We start from the raw sequence: 18,480 nt of genomic DNA on the forward strand, positions 1-18,480 counted from the left end.
TCTCTTCTCTTTCTTTGGTGAGCACACATGCCCAATAGCAAATTTAAAATAATAATAAAAATAATAAAATTAAACAAATAATTCTTAAAACAAACTTAAAAAGATGTACTAGGCCTTGGACCAGCAAGTGACGTGGAGATTAAGACAGCTGGATCTCACATGGGCAACTAAGCAGTTTGAGTCCTGGACCCAGCAACTTGAGAATCATTCTAGGGGTGTGCGTGCATGTGTGTGAGCCCAAAATCCCATCCCAAGAGAAGAATGGAAGAAAAGGGATTGTGGTTTGACTATCTCCCCTGGGGGATGATTTCCCTCCCTCTATCTCGCTCTTCACTTAGCATAGGTGCTCTAAAGCAAAAAACGTAAAAAAAAAAAAAAAAAAAGCATAGAGAAAAGGTGGAGAGCAAGTGTCCTGTTAACAAGATATTCTGAATAATGATAACAGCTAACATTTATTAAACACTAAAGAAGTCAAATGACTTTTACTGAGCGGTCAGGAAAGTCATGATGCACTTTTGCATAGGAAAACAGAGAAGTCTGTCATGATTCTCCCAATGACCTCGCATTCAGGGCATGCCACCTCTGACTTGATAAGCAAGCTGCCTGATAATACAGTGCCTCCCATAAGGTGTTCTTCCTTCTTCCAGCATTGACGTAACAAAAGTTTGAGTCCCCACTACGCACTATTTCAGTGCTGGTCATTGAAAAGCACTTCTGATTGGGAGGAATCAGCGGTGAGCAGGTACAGTGGGATCTTACTGAGGCTTTTTTCCAGCTTTTTTTTTTTTTTTTGAGACCTTTTGCTATAGTGCGCATGTGCTCGCCAGAAAGAGACAGGGAGACAAAAAGTGAGAAATCACCCCCCAGGGGGATGGCCACGCTGCAATCCTTTCTCCTTCATTCTCCTCTCTGAATCTTCGGCATGTGGGCACATACACCTATCGTGAATTTAAACCCCTGGATCCAGGACTGGAACAGCCATTACACTAACTGGTGGCCCCTCCAGCTTTTCTTATGAAAGACAAGAGATATGTGATAGTGGCTGTTAGATGTGGGGCCCAGTGTTTTTGAGTTTTTTATTTTTGGATAGGAGAGAAGTCTGTGTATGCTTAGGCTGGTAGGAATAAACCTATAGAGGAAAAATCTATTAACAGATGATGGAGGGGGGGGTAATTGCAGGTGTCAAGATCAAGTGGGTAAACAGGCCACAGAACCAGCTCTTCTTGAAAAAGCTGGCAGTTTTTCGTTATTTTCACTTTTTTTTTTTTTTTACACGAAGGCAATTTGCTGATTTTGCCAAAGAATGCATGCACTCACCAGAGAGCGAGACATCACACCCATGGGGAATGGTTATCGGTAATCCCTTCCCGTCCATTTCCCGCTTCTTTTAGGATTGCTGGCACCCGCCTGGCACGTTCTTCCAGCGGCAAGCTCTGGGACTCAAACTGCGCTGGTGGGCCATGTGAGATCCAGCCGCCTTCACCACTTCCCCAAGGGCTGGCTCCTGCTGGCTTCAATATGAGGACAGTCAGGTTTTCCAGGCCCAACTCCAGATCACAAAGTTGTTAGAATGACACAAAGTAACGTTAAAGAAAAACGTAAAGTTCCTGCTGGAGCGCTCGGTCCTGACCCAGCAGCACTCAAGCTCCATCCGCAGGCCCTATACGAAGGACCGCCAGTGCACATGCGCGGAAGGCACGCGTCCCGTCGGCCGAGACACTCTCGCGAGAAGAGCCGTGCTGGCCGGAAAAATGGCGCCTCCCAGTCCCCGGGAACCCAAGACCCCGCCGGCGACCAGCGTGGCCAAGTCTGATGGAGAAATGGTGCTGCCGGGCTTCCCGGACGCAGACAGCTTCGTGAAGGTGAGCTGGCGGAGCCTCGGGGACACGGGGAGTCGCCCGCGGCCGGAAACAGACCCGGACGCTCTCCCGCACGCCGGAGCAGAGCCCAGCGGGGGTCGAGCGGCCGCAGTCCGCGTCGGGCACGCACTCCCGCTGCACCCTGCGGGCATCGGGCCTCCAGTGCCCACCCTGAGTTTAATTTATGTCCATGCAGCCCAGCGTGTGGAGAGCCGTCTCCGCGTACCCTGAAGGGCTTCCTTGACAGGCAGATGTCCCCAGCCTTAGCGCCCTGGGTCCCTTCCCCTCTCGTGCCACCCCTGAACCACCCAGCCGAGTCCCCGGAAGGGCGAAGCAGCTAAGAGCCCAACACACCTGTCGGGAGTGCTCACCTCTTGCGGCCGGAAAGGCCCTTCTTCCCTTCCCTAAAGTCCAGTCCTACATAATCCCAAGCCCTGGGTTACGTGTCACAGCTATTGCTGGCCTCTCCCTCCTCTAAGCGCCATACATTTATCAATACTTCTTGAAGGGCCACAGAAAGTTGCTTTAGATTGTGTAATGCAGCTTAGCATGAACATGGAACTCGGTTTAAGAATACAAAGCCACGAAACTAAATTAACCTGTTAAGTTAGCACTACAAGTTTCCAGCGAGTCTGCTCAGGTCATGTCTAACTTACCAGTTAGCCTATGCTATTATTATCGATTCGTTTTTTTGGTTCAGAATAGTTCCTAGACTATTATTATGTTGCAGTCATGCTTACATATACCCTGCTGTGACCCAATTTCCCACCTCCTCTCACTTTTTTCTTGGGAAATATTTATTCGCACAATTCCCAGTGATGTCATTTAGTCTTCACATGATCAGTTTTTATCTGTGACAGCCTCTTCAGGTTATTTCTCATTACCTCACAGCAATTAAAATTAAAAACTACCTTGGCACAGACTAACCTATAAACACTAATCTAGTGTAGACAGAAGCCATCGTATAATAAATCAGCCATCCAAAGGATCATGATCACATTGTTTTTCACTATGCTCATCAAGATGAAAACACAGGCGCCAACAGGTGGCATGGTGTTTAAAGCACTAGATCCCCATATGGCTGACCTGTTTTGAGTCCCAGACTTGGCATGTGTGTGTGCTTCTGAAAGGAGAATGGAGAAGGGATTGCTACCTGGCCATCCCCCCTGGGGAATGAATTCTCACTTTCCCTCTCTCTGTCTCTCTCCAAGCATATGCACCCTATGGCAAAAACCATTTAAAAAAAAAAAAAAAAGATGAAAACACACAAAAAATTATTGTAATAAGCTTGACACTTATGTGTCAGGAATGAGCCTAAGTGACTTAATTATCTCATTTCACCCTTAAAAGAAACTTGGGGACTGGGCCAGCAGACGGCATAGCAGTTATGTTGCTGCACTCCCATGTAGCTGACTGTAGTCTGAGCCCCAGACCCAGTGGCTTGAAACACACCAGGTGCATGTGTGTATATATGCACCCAAGATCCTGAGATGAGAATGGAGAAGAAGGGATTGCAGTGTGGCCATCCCCCGCCCTCAGGGATGATGTCTCATTTTCCCTCTCACTGTCTCTGTCTCCCTCCCCCCACCCCCCCCACCCTAAGGGAAAAAACCTCTATTTAAAAAAAAAAAAAAAATGGAGTGGGGTGGCCAGCAAGTGAAGTTGTGGTTGAGGCCCTGGTCCTGGACTCCCACATGAACATGACTGACTGCAGTTTGAGCCCAGACCTGGGAGCTTACTTTCTCACTTTCTCTCTCTCTCTCTTAAACACACATACCCCATAGCATATTTTAAAATAATAATAGTAATAATAATTTAAGTTTTAAAAAAAAACTTGTGAGGTAGGCACTTTTAATTATTCCCTTTTTTTTCTTTTTTTTTTGGAGAGGTTTTCGCTATAGGGCGCGTGTGCTCGCCAGACAGACAGACAGAGAGAGACAGAGAGACAGAAAGAGAGAAATCACCCCCCCAGGGGGGATGGTCACGCCGCAATCCCTTCTCCTCCATTCTCCTCTTGGGATCTTGGGCACGCACGCACACGCGCCCAGAGTGAGTTTTAAGCCACCGGGTCCGGGACGTGAACCGCGGTTGACTACGTGGGAGTCCAGCCACATAGCCATTACGCTAACTGCTGGTTCCCCTATTTTTCAGAGGAGAAAACCAAGGCCCAAGTGAATAAAATGACTTGCCCAGGATCACATTTAATAGGTAGCAGAGTCAAGATTCTATACCATGCCCTATTGAATATTCATCATATTATATATGTATTTGTTCTTTCTCTTCTCCACTCTCCCAAAAACATAAACTCCAAACTTGGTTTTGTGTTCACTGTCATATCCTCACTATTGTATTCTCAAGCCCAGAATTGGTCTCTAGGTGTAGGTGTAATCAGCACTAAATAGATATTTTTTTGGATGGATGAAAAGTACATAATCTTCAGCATGTAACACAGTGCCCTCTATATAAATCAAAAATGTGCCAAATGATTGGAGATCCACTTTTAAAAAGTGTCTTCTCGGGGCAAGTCAGTGGCATGGTAGTTAAGGCAGCTGGATCCCACGTCGCCTACCTTACAGTTTGAGTCCTGGACATGGCAACTTGAGAAACACAGTGGTGGAACCAGCAGTTAGCGTAATGGCTATGTCGCTGGACTCCCACGTAGTCAACCGCGGTTCGCATCCCGGACCCGAACTCACGCTGGGCGCGTGTGCGTGCGTGCCCAAGATCCCGAGAGGAGAATGGAGGAGAAGGGATTGTGGCGTGGCCATCCCCCCTGGGGGGTGATTTCTCGCTTTCTGTCTCTCTGTCTCTCTCTGTCTGGCGAGCGCACGCCCCCTATAGCAAAAACCTCTCCCAAAAAAAAGAAGAAAGAAAGAAGCACAGTGGGTAAGTGTGCATGCATGTCAAAATCCTGAGAGGAGAATGGAGGAGAAGCGATTGCAGCAGAGCTATCCGCTGGGTGGTGACTTCTTACCTTCCCTCTCTCTTTCTCTCTCCTGCAACCAGGTGCCCAGAACAAACTGTTTTTAAAAAGTGTCTTTTCTGATTTTTGACAGTTCGCCCTGGGGGCAGTGCTGGCAGTCACCAAGGCATCTGGGGGCCTACCGCAGTCTGGCGATGAGTATGATTTTTATCGAAGTTTTCCTGGCTTCCAGGCGTTTTGTGAAACACAGGGAGACAGGTTGTTGCAATGGTAAGTATTATATGTTGTTTCCTCGCATTAATGAAATAAAATAAAGAAGTAAAAAATTTTCCTGATACTTGATTTTTCTTGGTCACAATTTTCTGTGCTATAGCTATAAAATGAGGCGATGAGAAATATTATTTGGTAAACTTTTAGTTTAACATTTTAAAAAAATTGCCTTTTGAACCTAGAAGCAACAAATCTTGTTGAATTAATATGGGCCCACAACTTGCAGAGTCACAGTTATTAGCTTTCTGAGTGTATTAGGCCAGACTATACACAAATGTTAATTTTGGATGGCAGAATTAGAGAGACTTATTTGCCCTGTTAAAACAATGAATGTGGTGGTTAAGATGCTGGATCCCACATGGCCAGCTTTGTGATCTGAGTCTCTGACCTGGTGGCATGAAAATCATGCCCAGTGTGTGTGTACACATGTGCTCAAAATCCTGAGAGTGGAGAAGGGATTGTGGCATGGCCAACCTCCCTGAGGGGTGATTTCTCACCTTCTCTGTCTCTCTCTCTGGCAAGTGCACACACCCTACACCAAAAATATAAAAAATTTTTAAAAAGTGAATGTAGCATGTGTTATTTACATAGTGTATGTATTTTTTTCTTTTTCAGAAGTTTTCGCTATAGGGCACATGTGCTCGCTGGAGAGAGAGACAGAGACTGTGAGAGGGGAAAGTGAGAAATCACCCCCCAGGGGGATAGCCATTCCACAATCCCTTCTACTCCATTCTCCTCCTAGTATCTTGGGCCCATATGCACCCAGCATATGTGATTTTCAAGCCCCAGGTTATGGGACTCTAACTACAGTGGCCATGTGTGAATCCAGTGACAAAACCGCTGTGCTATCTGCTGGCCCCCTATTTTTAAGAATTTAAAGGAATGCTTGAGGTAATTTCTCTCTTAAGTTAACAGATGATCAAAGGGAATCTTAGATTTAGTGAGTCACACAGCTAGAAATTGTTTCGTTTTTTAAAAACATTTATTTTACTTATCTGTTTATTCTGATTTTCAAGCTGCTGGGTCCAGGACTTGAACCACAGTCTGCCATGTGGGAATCTAGTGCCTTAACCACTATGCCAACTGCTGGCCCCAACTAGCAGTGTTCTTTAAAGGTCGCTGTAAGGGTGCAGGTTTTCTTAATTTGATGAGAAAGTATTGGGAACAGTGTGAACCAAGTCATGTTTCAGATTACAAACAAATAAAATAAAAATATACAAACTAATCTTGGTTTTCTTTTCCTCAGCATGAGTAGGGTAATGCAGTACCATGGGTGTCGCAGCAATATTAAGGATCGAAGTAAAGTAACAGAGTTGGAGGACAAGTTTGATTTACTGGTTGATACCAATGATGTTATTCTGGAGAGAGTGGTGAGTATTTCACCTTCTCTTAAAGAAATGGAAAGGATTTAAAAAAAAAATTTAATTTAATTTATTCATTTATTTTTATTTAACGAGAGAGAGAGGGAAAATGAAAAAGCAAGCTACCAAGTCTGGGACTTGAACCATGGTCATCTATGTGGGAGTGTCCAGCACCTTAACCACCATACCACAGTCTGGTCCCTGGAAAGCTTTTGTATTATTACAATACAATGAAAATCCTAAGCATCTTAGAAAATCAAAGGGAAATAAGTTTTGCATTGCTTTTTTTCTTTTTCTTTTTTGTTTCAGGTTTTTGTCATAGGTTGTGTGCACTCACCTGAGAGAGACAGAGAGAAAGTGAGAAATCAGCCCCTTGGGGGGATGGCCACACCATAGTCTCTTCTCCATTTTCCTCTTGGGATTTTGGGCATGCACTCACATGCACCCAGTGTGATTTTTTTCAAGCCCTCTGCGTCTGAGACTGAAACCATGGTGGGTCACATGGGAATCCAGTTCCTTAACTGCCATGCCACTTGGTAGCCCCACTTTTGCTTTTTTAAAAATTTTTATCTTTACTCATGACAGAGCACGTGTTTACTCTCTATTTATGCCCCATTCTATAGCAGAACATTATTTTCAGAAATACACAGAGATAGATCATCTAAAATAAATCTAATTTTCGACCATGTGACAGTCCTGGAGATACTTAAATCGTACTGTCCCTTCCCATGAAGTCATCTCTTCCCTGGACTAAGTTAATGCCTACGAATCTTTGTGCAATTTCCCATATTTTATGTTTCCAAGATCTGCCATATTACCTTTGTCACTTTTGCATGTTAGCTTTTTTTTTTTTAAGTGGTTTTTGCCTTAGGAAGCATGTGCTTGTGGGAGAGAGAGAGACAGTGAGAGAGAAAGTAAGAAATCACCCCCTGAGGGGATGGCCATGCCGTAGTCCCTCCTCCAGTCTCCCCCTTGGATCTTGGGCACGCACGTATATACGTCCAGCATGAGTTTCAAGCCACCAGGTTTGGGAGTTGAACCATGGTCGGCTATGTTAGAGTCCAGTGACGTAACCATTATGCCATCTGCTGCCCCCGCCCGCCCTTGCTGTTATGAATAATGCCCAAACTAATACTCATCTGCTTTGACAGTACAAGACAGATACAGGTTACCTTCGTTTCCATTCTGAATAATGTACTTCTGTGTAAGAAAACTTCGAAAACAGAATTAAAGTACAAGTTCATTTTGTTGGAAAATCATTTCGAAATTTGTATTTAGGGTTTTTTCATAATATATATTTTCCATGAACTTTCTGAAGATCCCTTATATGTGTTGTATGCAGTGTAGGGTCTTTTTCATTATTTTAGAAGCCATGTCATACCATTAAATCATATTTGAATTTTCAGCCCAGTTCAGAGCTGTAAAGTGTCAATCGAAGGTTGACAGTGGATGACTGCAGCCTTGCTTCTCTTTCTAGAAAATAATGTTTAATTGCTTGGGGTGACTCCCTACTCACTTCTCATGCATCGATATACTCTCTTTTCTTTTTTTTTCCATTTTCATTATTCTAATTGATGAAAATTGTTCATGTATGGTATACAAGTTTGATATACATTGGTCTACTTCTTTAACATTATTTAATTTTATTTATTCATTATTATTTTTAAATTAGACCAGAGAGACACAGAAAGAGAGAAAAGAGGGAAAATGGGAAATCAAGCCACCATCTCTGGGACTCAGATTGTTGCCGGCCAGGTGGGAGTTCAGCAACCCAACCACCATGCCACCTGCCGGCCACTATTATCACTTACATATAATTCTCCGAACATATTCCTTTTGTTTCTTTTTTTAAAAATTATTTGTTTTATTTTATTAATTAATTTTAATTTGACAAGAGAGAAGAACGGAAAGAGAGAAAGCAAGCTGCCAGATCTGGGACTTAAACTGTGGTCAGCCATGTGGGAGTGTCCAGCACTTTAACCACCATGCCACCTGCTCATCCCCTCTGAACATATTTCTTTTTTTTTTTTTTTTTGAGAGGTTTTTCGCTCTAGGGCACGTGCGCTCACCAGACAGAGAGAGACATAGAGACAGAAAGCGAGAAATCACCCCCCAGGGGGGATGGTCACGCAGCAATCCCTTCTCCTCCATTCTCCTCTTGGGATCTTGGGCACGCACGCACACGCACCCGGCGTGAGTTTTAAGCCACCGGGTCTGGGACACGAACCACGGTTGACTATGTGGGAATCCAGCGACATAGCCATTATGCTAACTGCTGGTTCCCCCCTCTGAACATATTTCTTAAAAATCTTAGGAAATTAACTCTGTTAACCTCAAGAGGAAAATATTAAACTAATAATCTGTTCTGCTGTTAGGGTATTCTATTAGATGAAGCATCAGGTGTGAATAAGAACCAACAGCCTGTCCTCCCGGCAGGATTGCAGGTCCCTAAAACAATAGTGTCCAGCTGGAACCGAAAGGTAAGGGCTTGTTTTTGTATTAACTAGATCTGACATAGGGCTTTTGCCTATTCTAATTTACATTTCTGTCCTAATCTATTGGATATAGATCTGGCCACTGCCGACTTTCAACTCATTCTCATAAGCACACTTAACCTAATTACACCCTCTTTTCTACTTCACATTCCCAGTTTCACATACAGATACGTTTTTTTCAAGAATTATTTTATTTAACTTTCTTTTTTTTTTAGAATTATTTAATTTTTTTATTTATTCATTTATTTTGATTTGACCAGAGAGACATACACAGAGAGAGAGAGAGGGAGGGAGGGAAAATGAGAAAGCAAGCCACCAGGTCTGGGACTCAAACTGTTGTCAGCCACATAGGAGTCTAGCACCCTTAACCACCATGCCATGTGCTGGTCCCTAAATGCATTTTTTTTTTTCTTATTTAACCTTATTTATTATCATTATTATTTTTTTTTTAATTTGACCAGAGAGAGAGGTAAAGTGGGAAAGCAAGCCGCTGGGTCCAAGACTGATACCGCAGTCAGCCATGTGGGAGCCCAGCACCTCAACCACCCTACCATCTGCCGCCCCCCCCCCCCCTGCTATTCCTAAACAAAAGGACATTATGCATTCTTAAGCAAATGGCTCTTGCAATGTTCTTGTCTCTTTGGAAGACCTAAATTACAATTAATTTCTAATTTGTCAAGTTACCATGTTTTAAAATATTTGTGTGCATTAATTACAGGCAGGAGAATATGGCAAAAAAGCAAAATCTGAAACTTTCCGACTGCTTCATGCAAAAAACATCGTCCGACCTCAGCTCAAGTTCCGAGAGAAGATTGACAATTCCAACACTCCATTTCTTCCTAAAATCTTCATCAAGCCCAATGCTCAGAAGCCCCTCCCTCATGGTAAGTAGTGTGAAAAACAGTCAATATTAGGGCTTCCTTTAATTCTGACCCAACAACCAGTTAAGGTGTAAGGATCTCTGCCACCCTTTCTTCCAAAGATGCCAGTTAATCCTTCCATAACTAGAGAAGATGTGAATCTGTTTCTCTTCCTTGTGATCGTGTGTTTATCACTGCTTGGGTCTCCAGCTCTCTCTAAAGAAAGACGAGAACGCCCACAGGATCGTCCTGAGGATTTGGATGTCCCCCCTGCCCTGGCGGATTTCATCCATCAGCAGAGAACTCAGCAGGTCGAGCAGGACATGTCAGTATTTCTGTGTCTGAACGTTCTACTCTGAGTGCTTCCTGTGTGCCAGTGTGTCCTGATCCACGTCAGAGAATCAGAGGGCATCAGACTATCTGCTGGTCCCAAGAAGACGATTTTTAGCTGGCAGCTTAAGTATCTTGAAAAAACTGCCTAAAATAAACAAGTGAATGGAACCAGTAGATGGCATAGTGGTTACATCACTGGACTCCCACATAGTCAACTGAGGTTCAATTCCTGGATCTGGTTGCTTAAAACTCATGCCGAGCGCATGTGTGTGCATGCCCAAGATCTTGAGAGGAGAAGGGATGGCGGCATGGCCATCTCCCCTGGAGGGGGTGATTCTCTTTCTCTGGAGAGCACACACACCTAATAGCAAAATCTCTCTCTTTTTTTAAGAATTATTTTATTTATTTATTTTAATTTGACCAGGGGAGAGGGTCAAATCACAGAGAGGGAGGGTGGGAAGGAAAGTGAGAAAACAAGGCACCAGGTCTAGGACTTGAACTGAGGTTGTCCCTGTGGGAGTCCAGTGCTCTTAACCACCACACCACCTGCCAGCCCCCCAAAAATCTCTCTTTAAGAAAAAAGGGAGAGGGAACCAACAGTTGACATAATGGCTATGTCACTGGACTCCCATGTAGTTGACTGAGGTTCGAGTCCTGGACCCGGTGGCCTAAACTCACACCGGGCGCATGTGCATGCGTGCCCGAGATCCCAAGAGGAAAATGGAGGAGAAGGGATTGCGGCATGGCCATCCCCCCAGGGGATGATTTCTCACTTTCTATCTCTGTCTCTGTCTTTCTGGCAAGCACACGTGCCCTATAGCAAAAACCTCTCAAAAAAAAAAAAAAGAAAAGAAAAGAAAAGTGAACAAGTATCAGTTTGGTAGGTGGTGTGGAGGTTAAGGTGCTGGATCCCACATGGCCACTGAGTAGTTCAAGTCCCGAACCCAGTGTCTTGAAAATCACATCAGCTGGTGGCATGGTGGTTAAGGTGCTGGACACTCCCACATGACCAACCACAGTTCAAGTCCCGGACCTGGTGGTTTGCTTTCTGACTTTCACTCTCTTTTCTCTGGTCAAATTAAAATAAAGGTATGAATAAATAATATTAAATAATTCTTTAAAAAAAAAAAAAGAAAAAGAATCACACAAGGTGCATGTGCGTGTGTGCCCAAAATTCCAGTAGAAGATTGAAGGAGATTCTCCCCAGGGGAGTGATTTCTTACGTTCCCTCTTTGCCTAGCAAGTAGCAAAAAAAAAATTTAAAAATAAAAGTGAAAAAATATCATCTGGGGGCCGGCAGGTGGCGTGGTTAAAGGTGCTGGACTCCCTCATGGCCGACCATCGTTCGAGTCCCAGATCTGGCAGCCTGCTTTCTCACTTTCCCTTTATCTCTCTCTGGTCAAACTAAAAACTAATAACAAATGGAATTAAATAAATAATTTTTTTTTAGAAAGTATCATTTATTTGATACACTTGAAATATGACTAAATAATGATTCTCTTTATAAAGAGAAAGTATTTTCTAAAGAAATGGTCTATTCTTGGTTTTAGAAATTTAGTGGTTTTTTCCTCCTTCAAATCACAGAATCAACCAAAAAGTTTCTCTCTTTGTTTTATTTAGGTTTGCACATCCGTATCAATATGAGCTAGATCACTTTATTCCACCAGACTCGGTGCTTCAAAGGCCACATCCCCAGGTTAGTGCCCAGTTACAGTTGAAGCGTGGTGTCTGAGTGACCCAAGAGGAATCAGAAAAGTGGGTTAGTTAATTTTTACTTTCCTTAAATACCTTTAAAGTGGACTGAAAAACTGTAATGTACCCCACAACGATGTATAACAATTAAATGTAAGAAATTATAAAACCAGGGCCAGCCTGTGGTATAGTGGTTAAGGTGGCAGGATCTCACATGGCCAACTCCACAATTTGAGTCCCAGACCCAGCAGCTTGACAGATATGTCAGGAGCTTGTGCATGCATGGCTAGAATCCTGAAAGGAGAATGGAGGAGAAGGCTTTGTGGAGTGGCCATCCCCCTTGGGGGGTGCTTTCAGTCTTTCTCCAGACTTTCTCCAGTGAGCATACATACCCTACAGCATATTAGAAAAAAAAAGAAAGGAAAAAATATATAACAAAATTAAAAATTAAAGAAAATATCTTTAAAGTAGAAGGTTACGGTTTTGGGTTACTTTTTAACTCATAATTCATGTTGTATGTTCAGGGGGCTGATTTTAATACTCCCCTCTCTCTCTTCCTGTACCTCCGATCCAGATATATAGACCTGTAGAAGAAACGCCCTGCCATTTTGTGTCCTCCCTGGATGAACTTGTAGAACTCAACGAAAAGCTCTTGAGTTGTCGAGAATTTGCTGTAGACTTGGAGGTATCTGTAAATGATCTTTTAAGTGGAAATTTTACAATTTTCATGAGTTACATTTATTTGAGAAGCGTGAAGTTAATACTAATTTTAATGTATTTTTTAGTAAAAATTAATCATATAACTTTGCTTTATAGCTGACTGCAAAGTCAATAAAAGAAAGCCTAAGTAGTTATTTTCCTGTCTCCCCTCTCTGTGTTTCAGCACCACTCTTACAGGAGCTTCCTGGGACTAACCTGCCTCATGCAAATTTCCACCCGGACAGAAGACTTCATCATTGACACCCTCGAGCTTCGGAGTGACATGTACATTCTCAATGAAAGCTTCACAGACCCAGCTATTGTTAAGGTCAGCCTGCCTTTTCTAGCTCTTGTATGTGAGTACAAGATTTGAGTGGTTTTTAGTGTGCTATTTCATTCTTTCAGACTAGACCAAGGAAAGTTGAGAATATGTGTGATTTCTTTTTTTTTATTTTTTTGAGAGGTTTTTGCCATAGGGCGCATGCGCCCTATGGAGACATAGAGACAGAAAGCGAGAAATCACCCCCCAGGGGGGATGATCACGCCGCAGTCCCTTCTCCTCCATTCTCCTCTCGGGATCTTGGGCACACACACACATGCGCCCGGTGTGAGTTTTAAGCCACCGGGTCCGGGACTCGAACCGCGGTCGACTACGTGGGAGTCCAGCGACATAGCCATTATGCTAACTGCTGGTTCCCAATGTGTGATTTCTTACACTAAGTTACCACACATTAAACTGCTCTTGTTTCTAAACCCCTGTTCACACAGCTGAGACTTAGCTTGTTACCCCAAGAAAAGTGTTAAATCACTTTAATGACTACCGCAAGGAGCCCCAGTCATCCAGATTGTTTGGACTTAGTGACACACGTGAAACTCATTGGACTGCTTTCTTGTATCATTGACTGACTGTAGTTTTAGACATTAAGAGTAGGTGGCTAGGAGCATAGACGGTGACTGTGGCCCAGATTCAATGAAGCATAGGAGTACATACGTCATAGTCTTCATATTGGCTCTGGCTCGTGTTCTAGTAATTTAGCGGCAGAGCGAGTGTCGGCGCACGTATGGCTGTACCAGTGTGCTGCATGACTTTGGTTTTGTTTTCAGGTCTTCCATGGTGCTGATTCAGACATCGAATGGCTACAGAAAGACTTTGGGTTGTATGTGGTAAACATGTTTGATACCCATCAGGCAGCCCGCCTTCTTAATCTGGGCAGGCACTCCCTGGATCATCTGCTGAAACTCTACTGCAGTGTGGAATCTAACAAGCAGTATCAGCTCGCTGACTGGAGAATACGGTCAGTTTGCTCGTGACAGGGAAATGTGGGTGGCGAAAGAAAGCATGGCTCTTCATTAACCTGTCACCCATGAAGACCTGTGTACCGCTTTGTGAATCTGGAGATGAATGGCGATAGGCTTTTCTCCAGCAGCTTTCAGCAACAGAAGAGCAGCAGGAAGTTTTGAATAACAGTGTGGACTTTCTGTTGGGCTGACTGTTACAGGACACGTCCTGGAAATACTAGTTGAAACAAGGTGCCATGCCAGTCCCGTGTTGGGAACTCAGATCTCCCTAGTGGGGCTAGTTGTTCATGTGTGAGAGGATCTCCTATAGATGCGAGAGAATACTCCTCATGGTCGGTTTGGCTTTTTAAGTGTTCACTGTAGTATAAAGTGGTAACAGAGTTTTGCCACTCTTTCTAGAAACTTTGCTCAACTTGATCGTTTTCAAGTGGCTAGCCACCTCCCTGAGGTTGCAGCTGTCCTATGAAGGTGCCACTAAATTTATCTCCAATTCCACATGCCAGAATTTCTTTTTTTGTTTTGTTTTTGGAGAGGGTTTTGCTATAGGGCACGTGTGCTCGCCAGAAAGAGACAGACAGAGAGACAGAAAGCTAGAAATCACCCCCAGAGGGGATGGCCACACCGCAATCCCTTCTCCTCCACTCTCCTCTGGGGATTTGGGGCACGCATGCACCCAGTGCGAGTTTAAGCCACCGGATCTGGGACACGAACCATGGTCAACTACGTGGGAGTCCAGCGACATAGCCATTACACCATCTGCTGGTCCCAACACATGTCAATATTTTTTGAAGTTTTTTTTTTAGAGGTTTTTGCTATAGGGCACGTGCACTCGCCAGACAGACAGAGACAGATAGAGAGACAGAAAGCGAGAAATCACCCCCCCAGGGGGGATGACCATGCCGCAATCCCTTCTCCTCCATTCTCCTCTTGGGATCTTGGGCACACATGCACACGTGCCCAGCATGAGTTTTAAGCCACCGGGTCCAGGACTTGAACCGCGGTTAACTACGTGGGAGTCCAGTGACATAGCCATTACGCTAACTGCTGGTCCCCACATGCCAGAATTTCTAAATACAAAAATAAAAATGTATTTGGACTAATTAATCTCAAATGTAAAATGCAAATCAGTAAACTCTAGAAGCCACTTCCTATTATTGCTCACTTACCTGAGCCCAGCACTGCCCCCTATAATCCTCATGTCAGCCTCTGTCACAGGTAGGGTGGTAAGCTCAGGACCTTGAGACAGCAGCTAAGATTCCAACGTTGGTATATGTTGGCTGTGAAAGAACCTTGCATGTCAAGTAGAGTCCAAGGAAGTCCTGGGACTCACAGAATACGTATATTGAACTGTTGTCCTTGGGCCAACCACTGAAACCGGATCTTCCGTTGCAACTCCAGCCCTCTTCCTGAGGAGATGCTCAGCTATGCCCGAGATGACACCCATTACCTGCTTTACATCTATGATAAAATGAGGCTGGAGCTGTGGGAGCGAGGCGGCAACCAGCCCGTTCAGCTGCAGGTGGTGTGGCAGCGGAGCAGGGACATCTGCCTGAAGGTATGCCTCTGCCAGAGCCACAGAACCTCCGCATTCTCTCAAGCTCTTTGTTTCTAATCAGGTTCCACGTTATGAAAAGAGTCCGATGCTTTTGATTCCCATTGATTATGATTATTCTCTGATGTTTGCAGAAATTCCTCAAGCCCATCTTCACTGATGAGTCCTACCTTGAACTCTATAGGAAGCAAAAGAAGCATCTCAACACGCAGCAGCTGACAGCCTTTCAGCTGCTGTTTGCCTGGAGAGATAAGACAGCTCGAAGGGAAGATGAAAGTTATGGGTAAGGGGTTAGAGATCCTTTCATACTTGCTTTTAGACTTAGCAGATCTGGAAATAGTGAGCTTCTTTGTCTTCCGTCATGAAAACTGATTGGTTGCCCCTGTGTTCCAGCGTTGAAGGGAGCTTGCCGGCTGGATTTAATGCGATTTCATTGTGTTTTGTTTCAGATACGTGCTGCCAAACCATATGATGCTAAAGATAGCCGAAGAACTGCCTAAGTGAGTCTCAGAGCTAATGAGTATGTTCTGCCTTCTCTTACATCTCGTGTCCTTCAAAGTCCAGCATATCTGATTGCTGTTAGCCAAGGCGTTTCATGTAGAGAAGATTAGTGCTCTAAGCTGGGAAGGTAGCAAGTCCAAGGAAGTTTCTGCTCTTGGGCTGCCATTTAAGAACTGAAACTTCTGAACTAGAACCATTTCAAGGATGCTGCTTTATATTGAGCTTACCACTAAGACTCTGGACCTAGAGCATCTAAAAAATATATATGTGTCTTGGATTCTCCCATTATTTTCTTCAAAATTAAGGCATCTCTTAGTGTTAAACATTTGTGCTGTTAACTGAAGACTAAGCCAGACTCAGAACTCATGCCCTGCGTTTCGCCCACTGCGGACCTGAGAATCAGCAGTGCTGTGGTGCTTCTCTCCAGTTTCCCCTTGGCAGGAATTGGGCCTTAAGCGACAATCAACTTCAAGTTTGGTGTGGCAAAGAGTGCATGTGGAAGTGACTGCCCTGACGCAGCCATGCCTCTAGGGTCTGTGCCAGTTCAGAAGCCTGTTTTCTTAGGCTCCAGCTTGGCTGTGCCACCATGGCTTTGCCCAGTTGTTCTCACTGGGAAGCCTTTGCAGATGGTGCTGCCTGAGTGGTAAGTCGAATGTGTTCTTGCTCGTCTTCAGGGAACCACAAGGCATCATAGCTTGCTGCAACCCAGTACCTCCCCTCGTACGGCAGCAGATCAATGAAATGCATCTTTTAATCCAGCAGGCTCGAGAGATGCCCCTGCTCAAGGTAGGAAGCTTTTCTACTAAAGGGCCCCAACTCAGAGGCCTCTTGTCTTTGTTAGCACAGTACACCTGTGGTCTCTGCTGTATATGAGCTGGTCTCCTTTCTAAATAAACCTAAGGGAATGATAGGTCTGGAGAAACGCAGTGGGTGTATCTTCTTAGGTTTAACTGCTTTTTCTTTATGGTAGTTGAGCTCAAGCTCAGTCTTTTCACCGTATGACTTTATTTTTGGTGATCCAGCATCTGGTTAGTGGACCAATTAACTATTGCTCTAAGACAGTTAATCTGTTATAATGAGATGGAGTGGGGATCTCAGAGCAGGGAGCTGGTTTTGAAAGTCTGGCAGTGGTCCAGATATGACAGTGCCCTGAGTGTGTGTAGTGGTCACAGAATAGAAGGAAAGGGATAGGTATAGGATGCATTAAAAGAAAAGAGGAGTAGGACTTGATCACACAAGAGGGTGTCTGCTGGTGGGTTTTGAGGACTAAATACTGTAGAGGTGTTTCTTGAATAGCACCTGGATTTAGGGATGATGGAGGTGGAGTCAAAGACATTGCACTCCAAAGTAAAAGCGTTGGTGACTGGGAGAATATGAAAACCATGCCCAGAAACAGGAATTCAGAAAGATCTGAGTTTTGAAGGTGTTAAGGTCTAGGCGGGTTTAGCTGAAAGCAGGATTCTAGCTGAAAATAGAGACGTGCATATCTGTGGGAGTACGTGTGCTGCAGACGTGTCACTGTGCACATGTGCCCTCATGTACGAAATGCGGCATGTCACGATTAGATTTACGTGTTTTGCTTTGCATTTTATTGAGACAGTTCCAAATGTGTTAACTCCATAGTAATTCCAGTATGTGGATTTGAATCATTTGTAATTTTCTGAAATGTCATTGATCCAGAAAGATAAAAGTCAGCTCCCTTGAGGTGGAAAAGAAGAAACTGAGAATAAATACATTTGCAATTTTCATGTTAAAATTTCTTTCTCACGGCCAGCAGGTGGTGTAGTTGTTAAAGCACAGGACTCCCACATAGTCAGCCACAATCGGAGTCCCAGACCCAGTGCCTTGAAACTCACACTGAGCATGAGGGTTTAAGTGCCCAGAATCCCAAGGGGGGGATGGCGTAGCAGTTATGTCACTAGACTCCCACATGGCTAAGCATAGTTCAAGTCCTGGACCTAGTGGCTTCAAACTCACACTGGGTGTGTGTGCATTCATGCTCAAAATCTCAGGAGGTGAATGGAGAAAGGATTAGGGCATGGCCATCCCCTCTGGGGAATGATTTGCTTTCTTTCTCTGTTTTCTCTGGTGAGCACATGCACCCTGTAGCAAAATCTCCCTTTCCTTTTTTCCTTTAAGATTTAATTGTGGGGGACCAGCAGTTAGCATAATGGCTATGTCGCTGAACTCCCATGTAACCAACCGCAGTTCGAGTCTTGGGCCCAGTGGCTGGGCTTGTGTGCGTGCGTGCCCAAGATTCCGGGAGAAGAATGGAAGAGAAGGGATTGTGGCACAGCCCTCACCCCTGGGGAGTGATTTCTTGCTTTCTGTCTCTCTGTCTCTGTCTTTCTGGTGAGTGCACGTGCCCTATAGCAAAAACCTCTCCAAAAAAAAAAAAAGATTTAATTGTGGGCCAGCAGGTAGCTTGGTAGTTAAAGGTGCTGGACCTACACATGTCCAACTGCGGCTCGAGTCCTGGGCCTGGCAGCTTGCTTTCTCACTTTCTCTCTCTGTCTCTCTCTCTCTTGCTCTGTCCCTATCTGGTCAAATTAAAATAAAGTAAATGAATGAATAAATAAAGTTAAATAAAATCTTTTTTAAAAAAAGATTTAATTTTTTTTCTTTTTTTGGAGAGG

At 44.2% G+C, this 18,480-nt stretch overlaps 1 protein-coding gene across 4 annotated transcripts in view; it reads left to right on the forward strand.

Annotated features, from left to right (window-relative positions):
- Window positions 1-1,729: 1,729 nt before the first annotated feature.
- EXOSC10 (exosome component 10) overlaps window positions 1,730-18,480 on the forward strand; it is a 34,651-nt gene continuing 17,900 nt past the window's right edge. For all 4 annotated transcript variants that reach the window (XR_001370137.1, XR_001370138.1, XM_006145335.3 and 1 more), the window contains exons 1-14: window positions 1,730-1,862; window positions 4,916-5,052; window positions 6,299-6,422; window positions 8,789-8,893; window positions 9,627-9,792; window positions 9,979-10,093; window positions 11,722-11,797; window positions 12,368-12,478; window positions 12,677-12,820; window positions 13,597-13,787; window positions 15,190-15,346; window positions 15,478-15,626; window positions 15,793-15,843; window positions 16,519-16,630. Coding sequence is in view for 2 of the 4 variants with exons in the window: in XM_006145335.3 (XP_006145397.1) it covers window positions 1,752-1,862; window positions 4,916-5,052; window positions 6,299-6,422; window positions 8,789-8,893; window positions 9,627-9,792; window positions 9,979-10,093; window positions 11,722-11,797; window positions 12,368-12,478; window positions 12,677-12,820; window positions 13,597-13,787; window positions 15,190-15,346; window positions 15,478-15,626; window positions 15,793-15,843; window positions 16,519-16,630 (1,749 nt within the window). In the remaining 2 variants the exon portion in view is untranslated. The remainder of the gene's footprint in view (window positions 1,863-4,915; window positions 5,053-6,298; window positions 6,423-8,788; window positions 8,894-9,626; window positions 9,793-9,978; window positions 10,094-11,721; window positions 11,798-12,367; window positions 12,479-12,676; window positions 12,821-13,596; window positions 13,788-15,189; window positions 15,347-15,477; window positions 15,627-15,792; window positions 15,844-16,518; window positions 16,631-18,480) is intronic.

This window comes from Tupaia chinensis, unplaced genomic scaffold (assembly GCF_000334495.1).
Source record: "Tupaia chinensis unplaced genomic scaffold, TupChi_1.0 Scaffold000146_1, whole genome shotgun sequence".
NCBI lineage: Eukaryota > Metazoa > Chordata > Mammalia > Scandentia > Tupaiidae > Tupaia > Tupaia belangeri.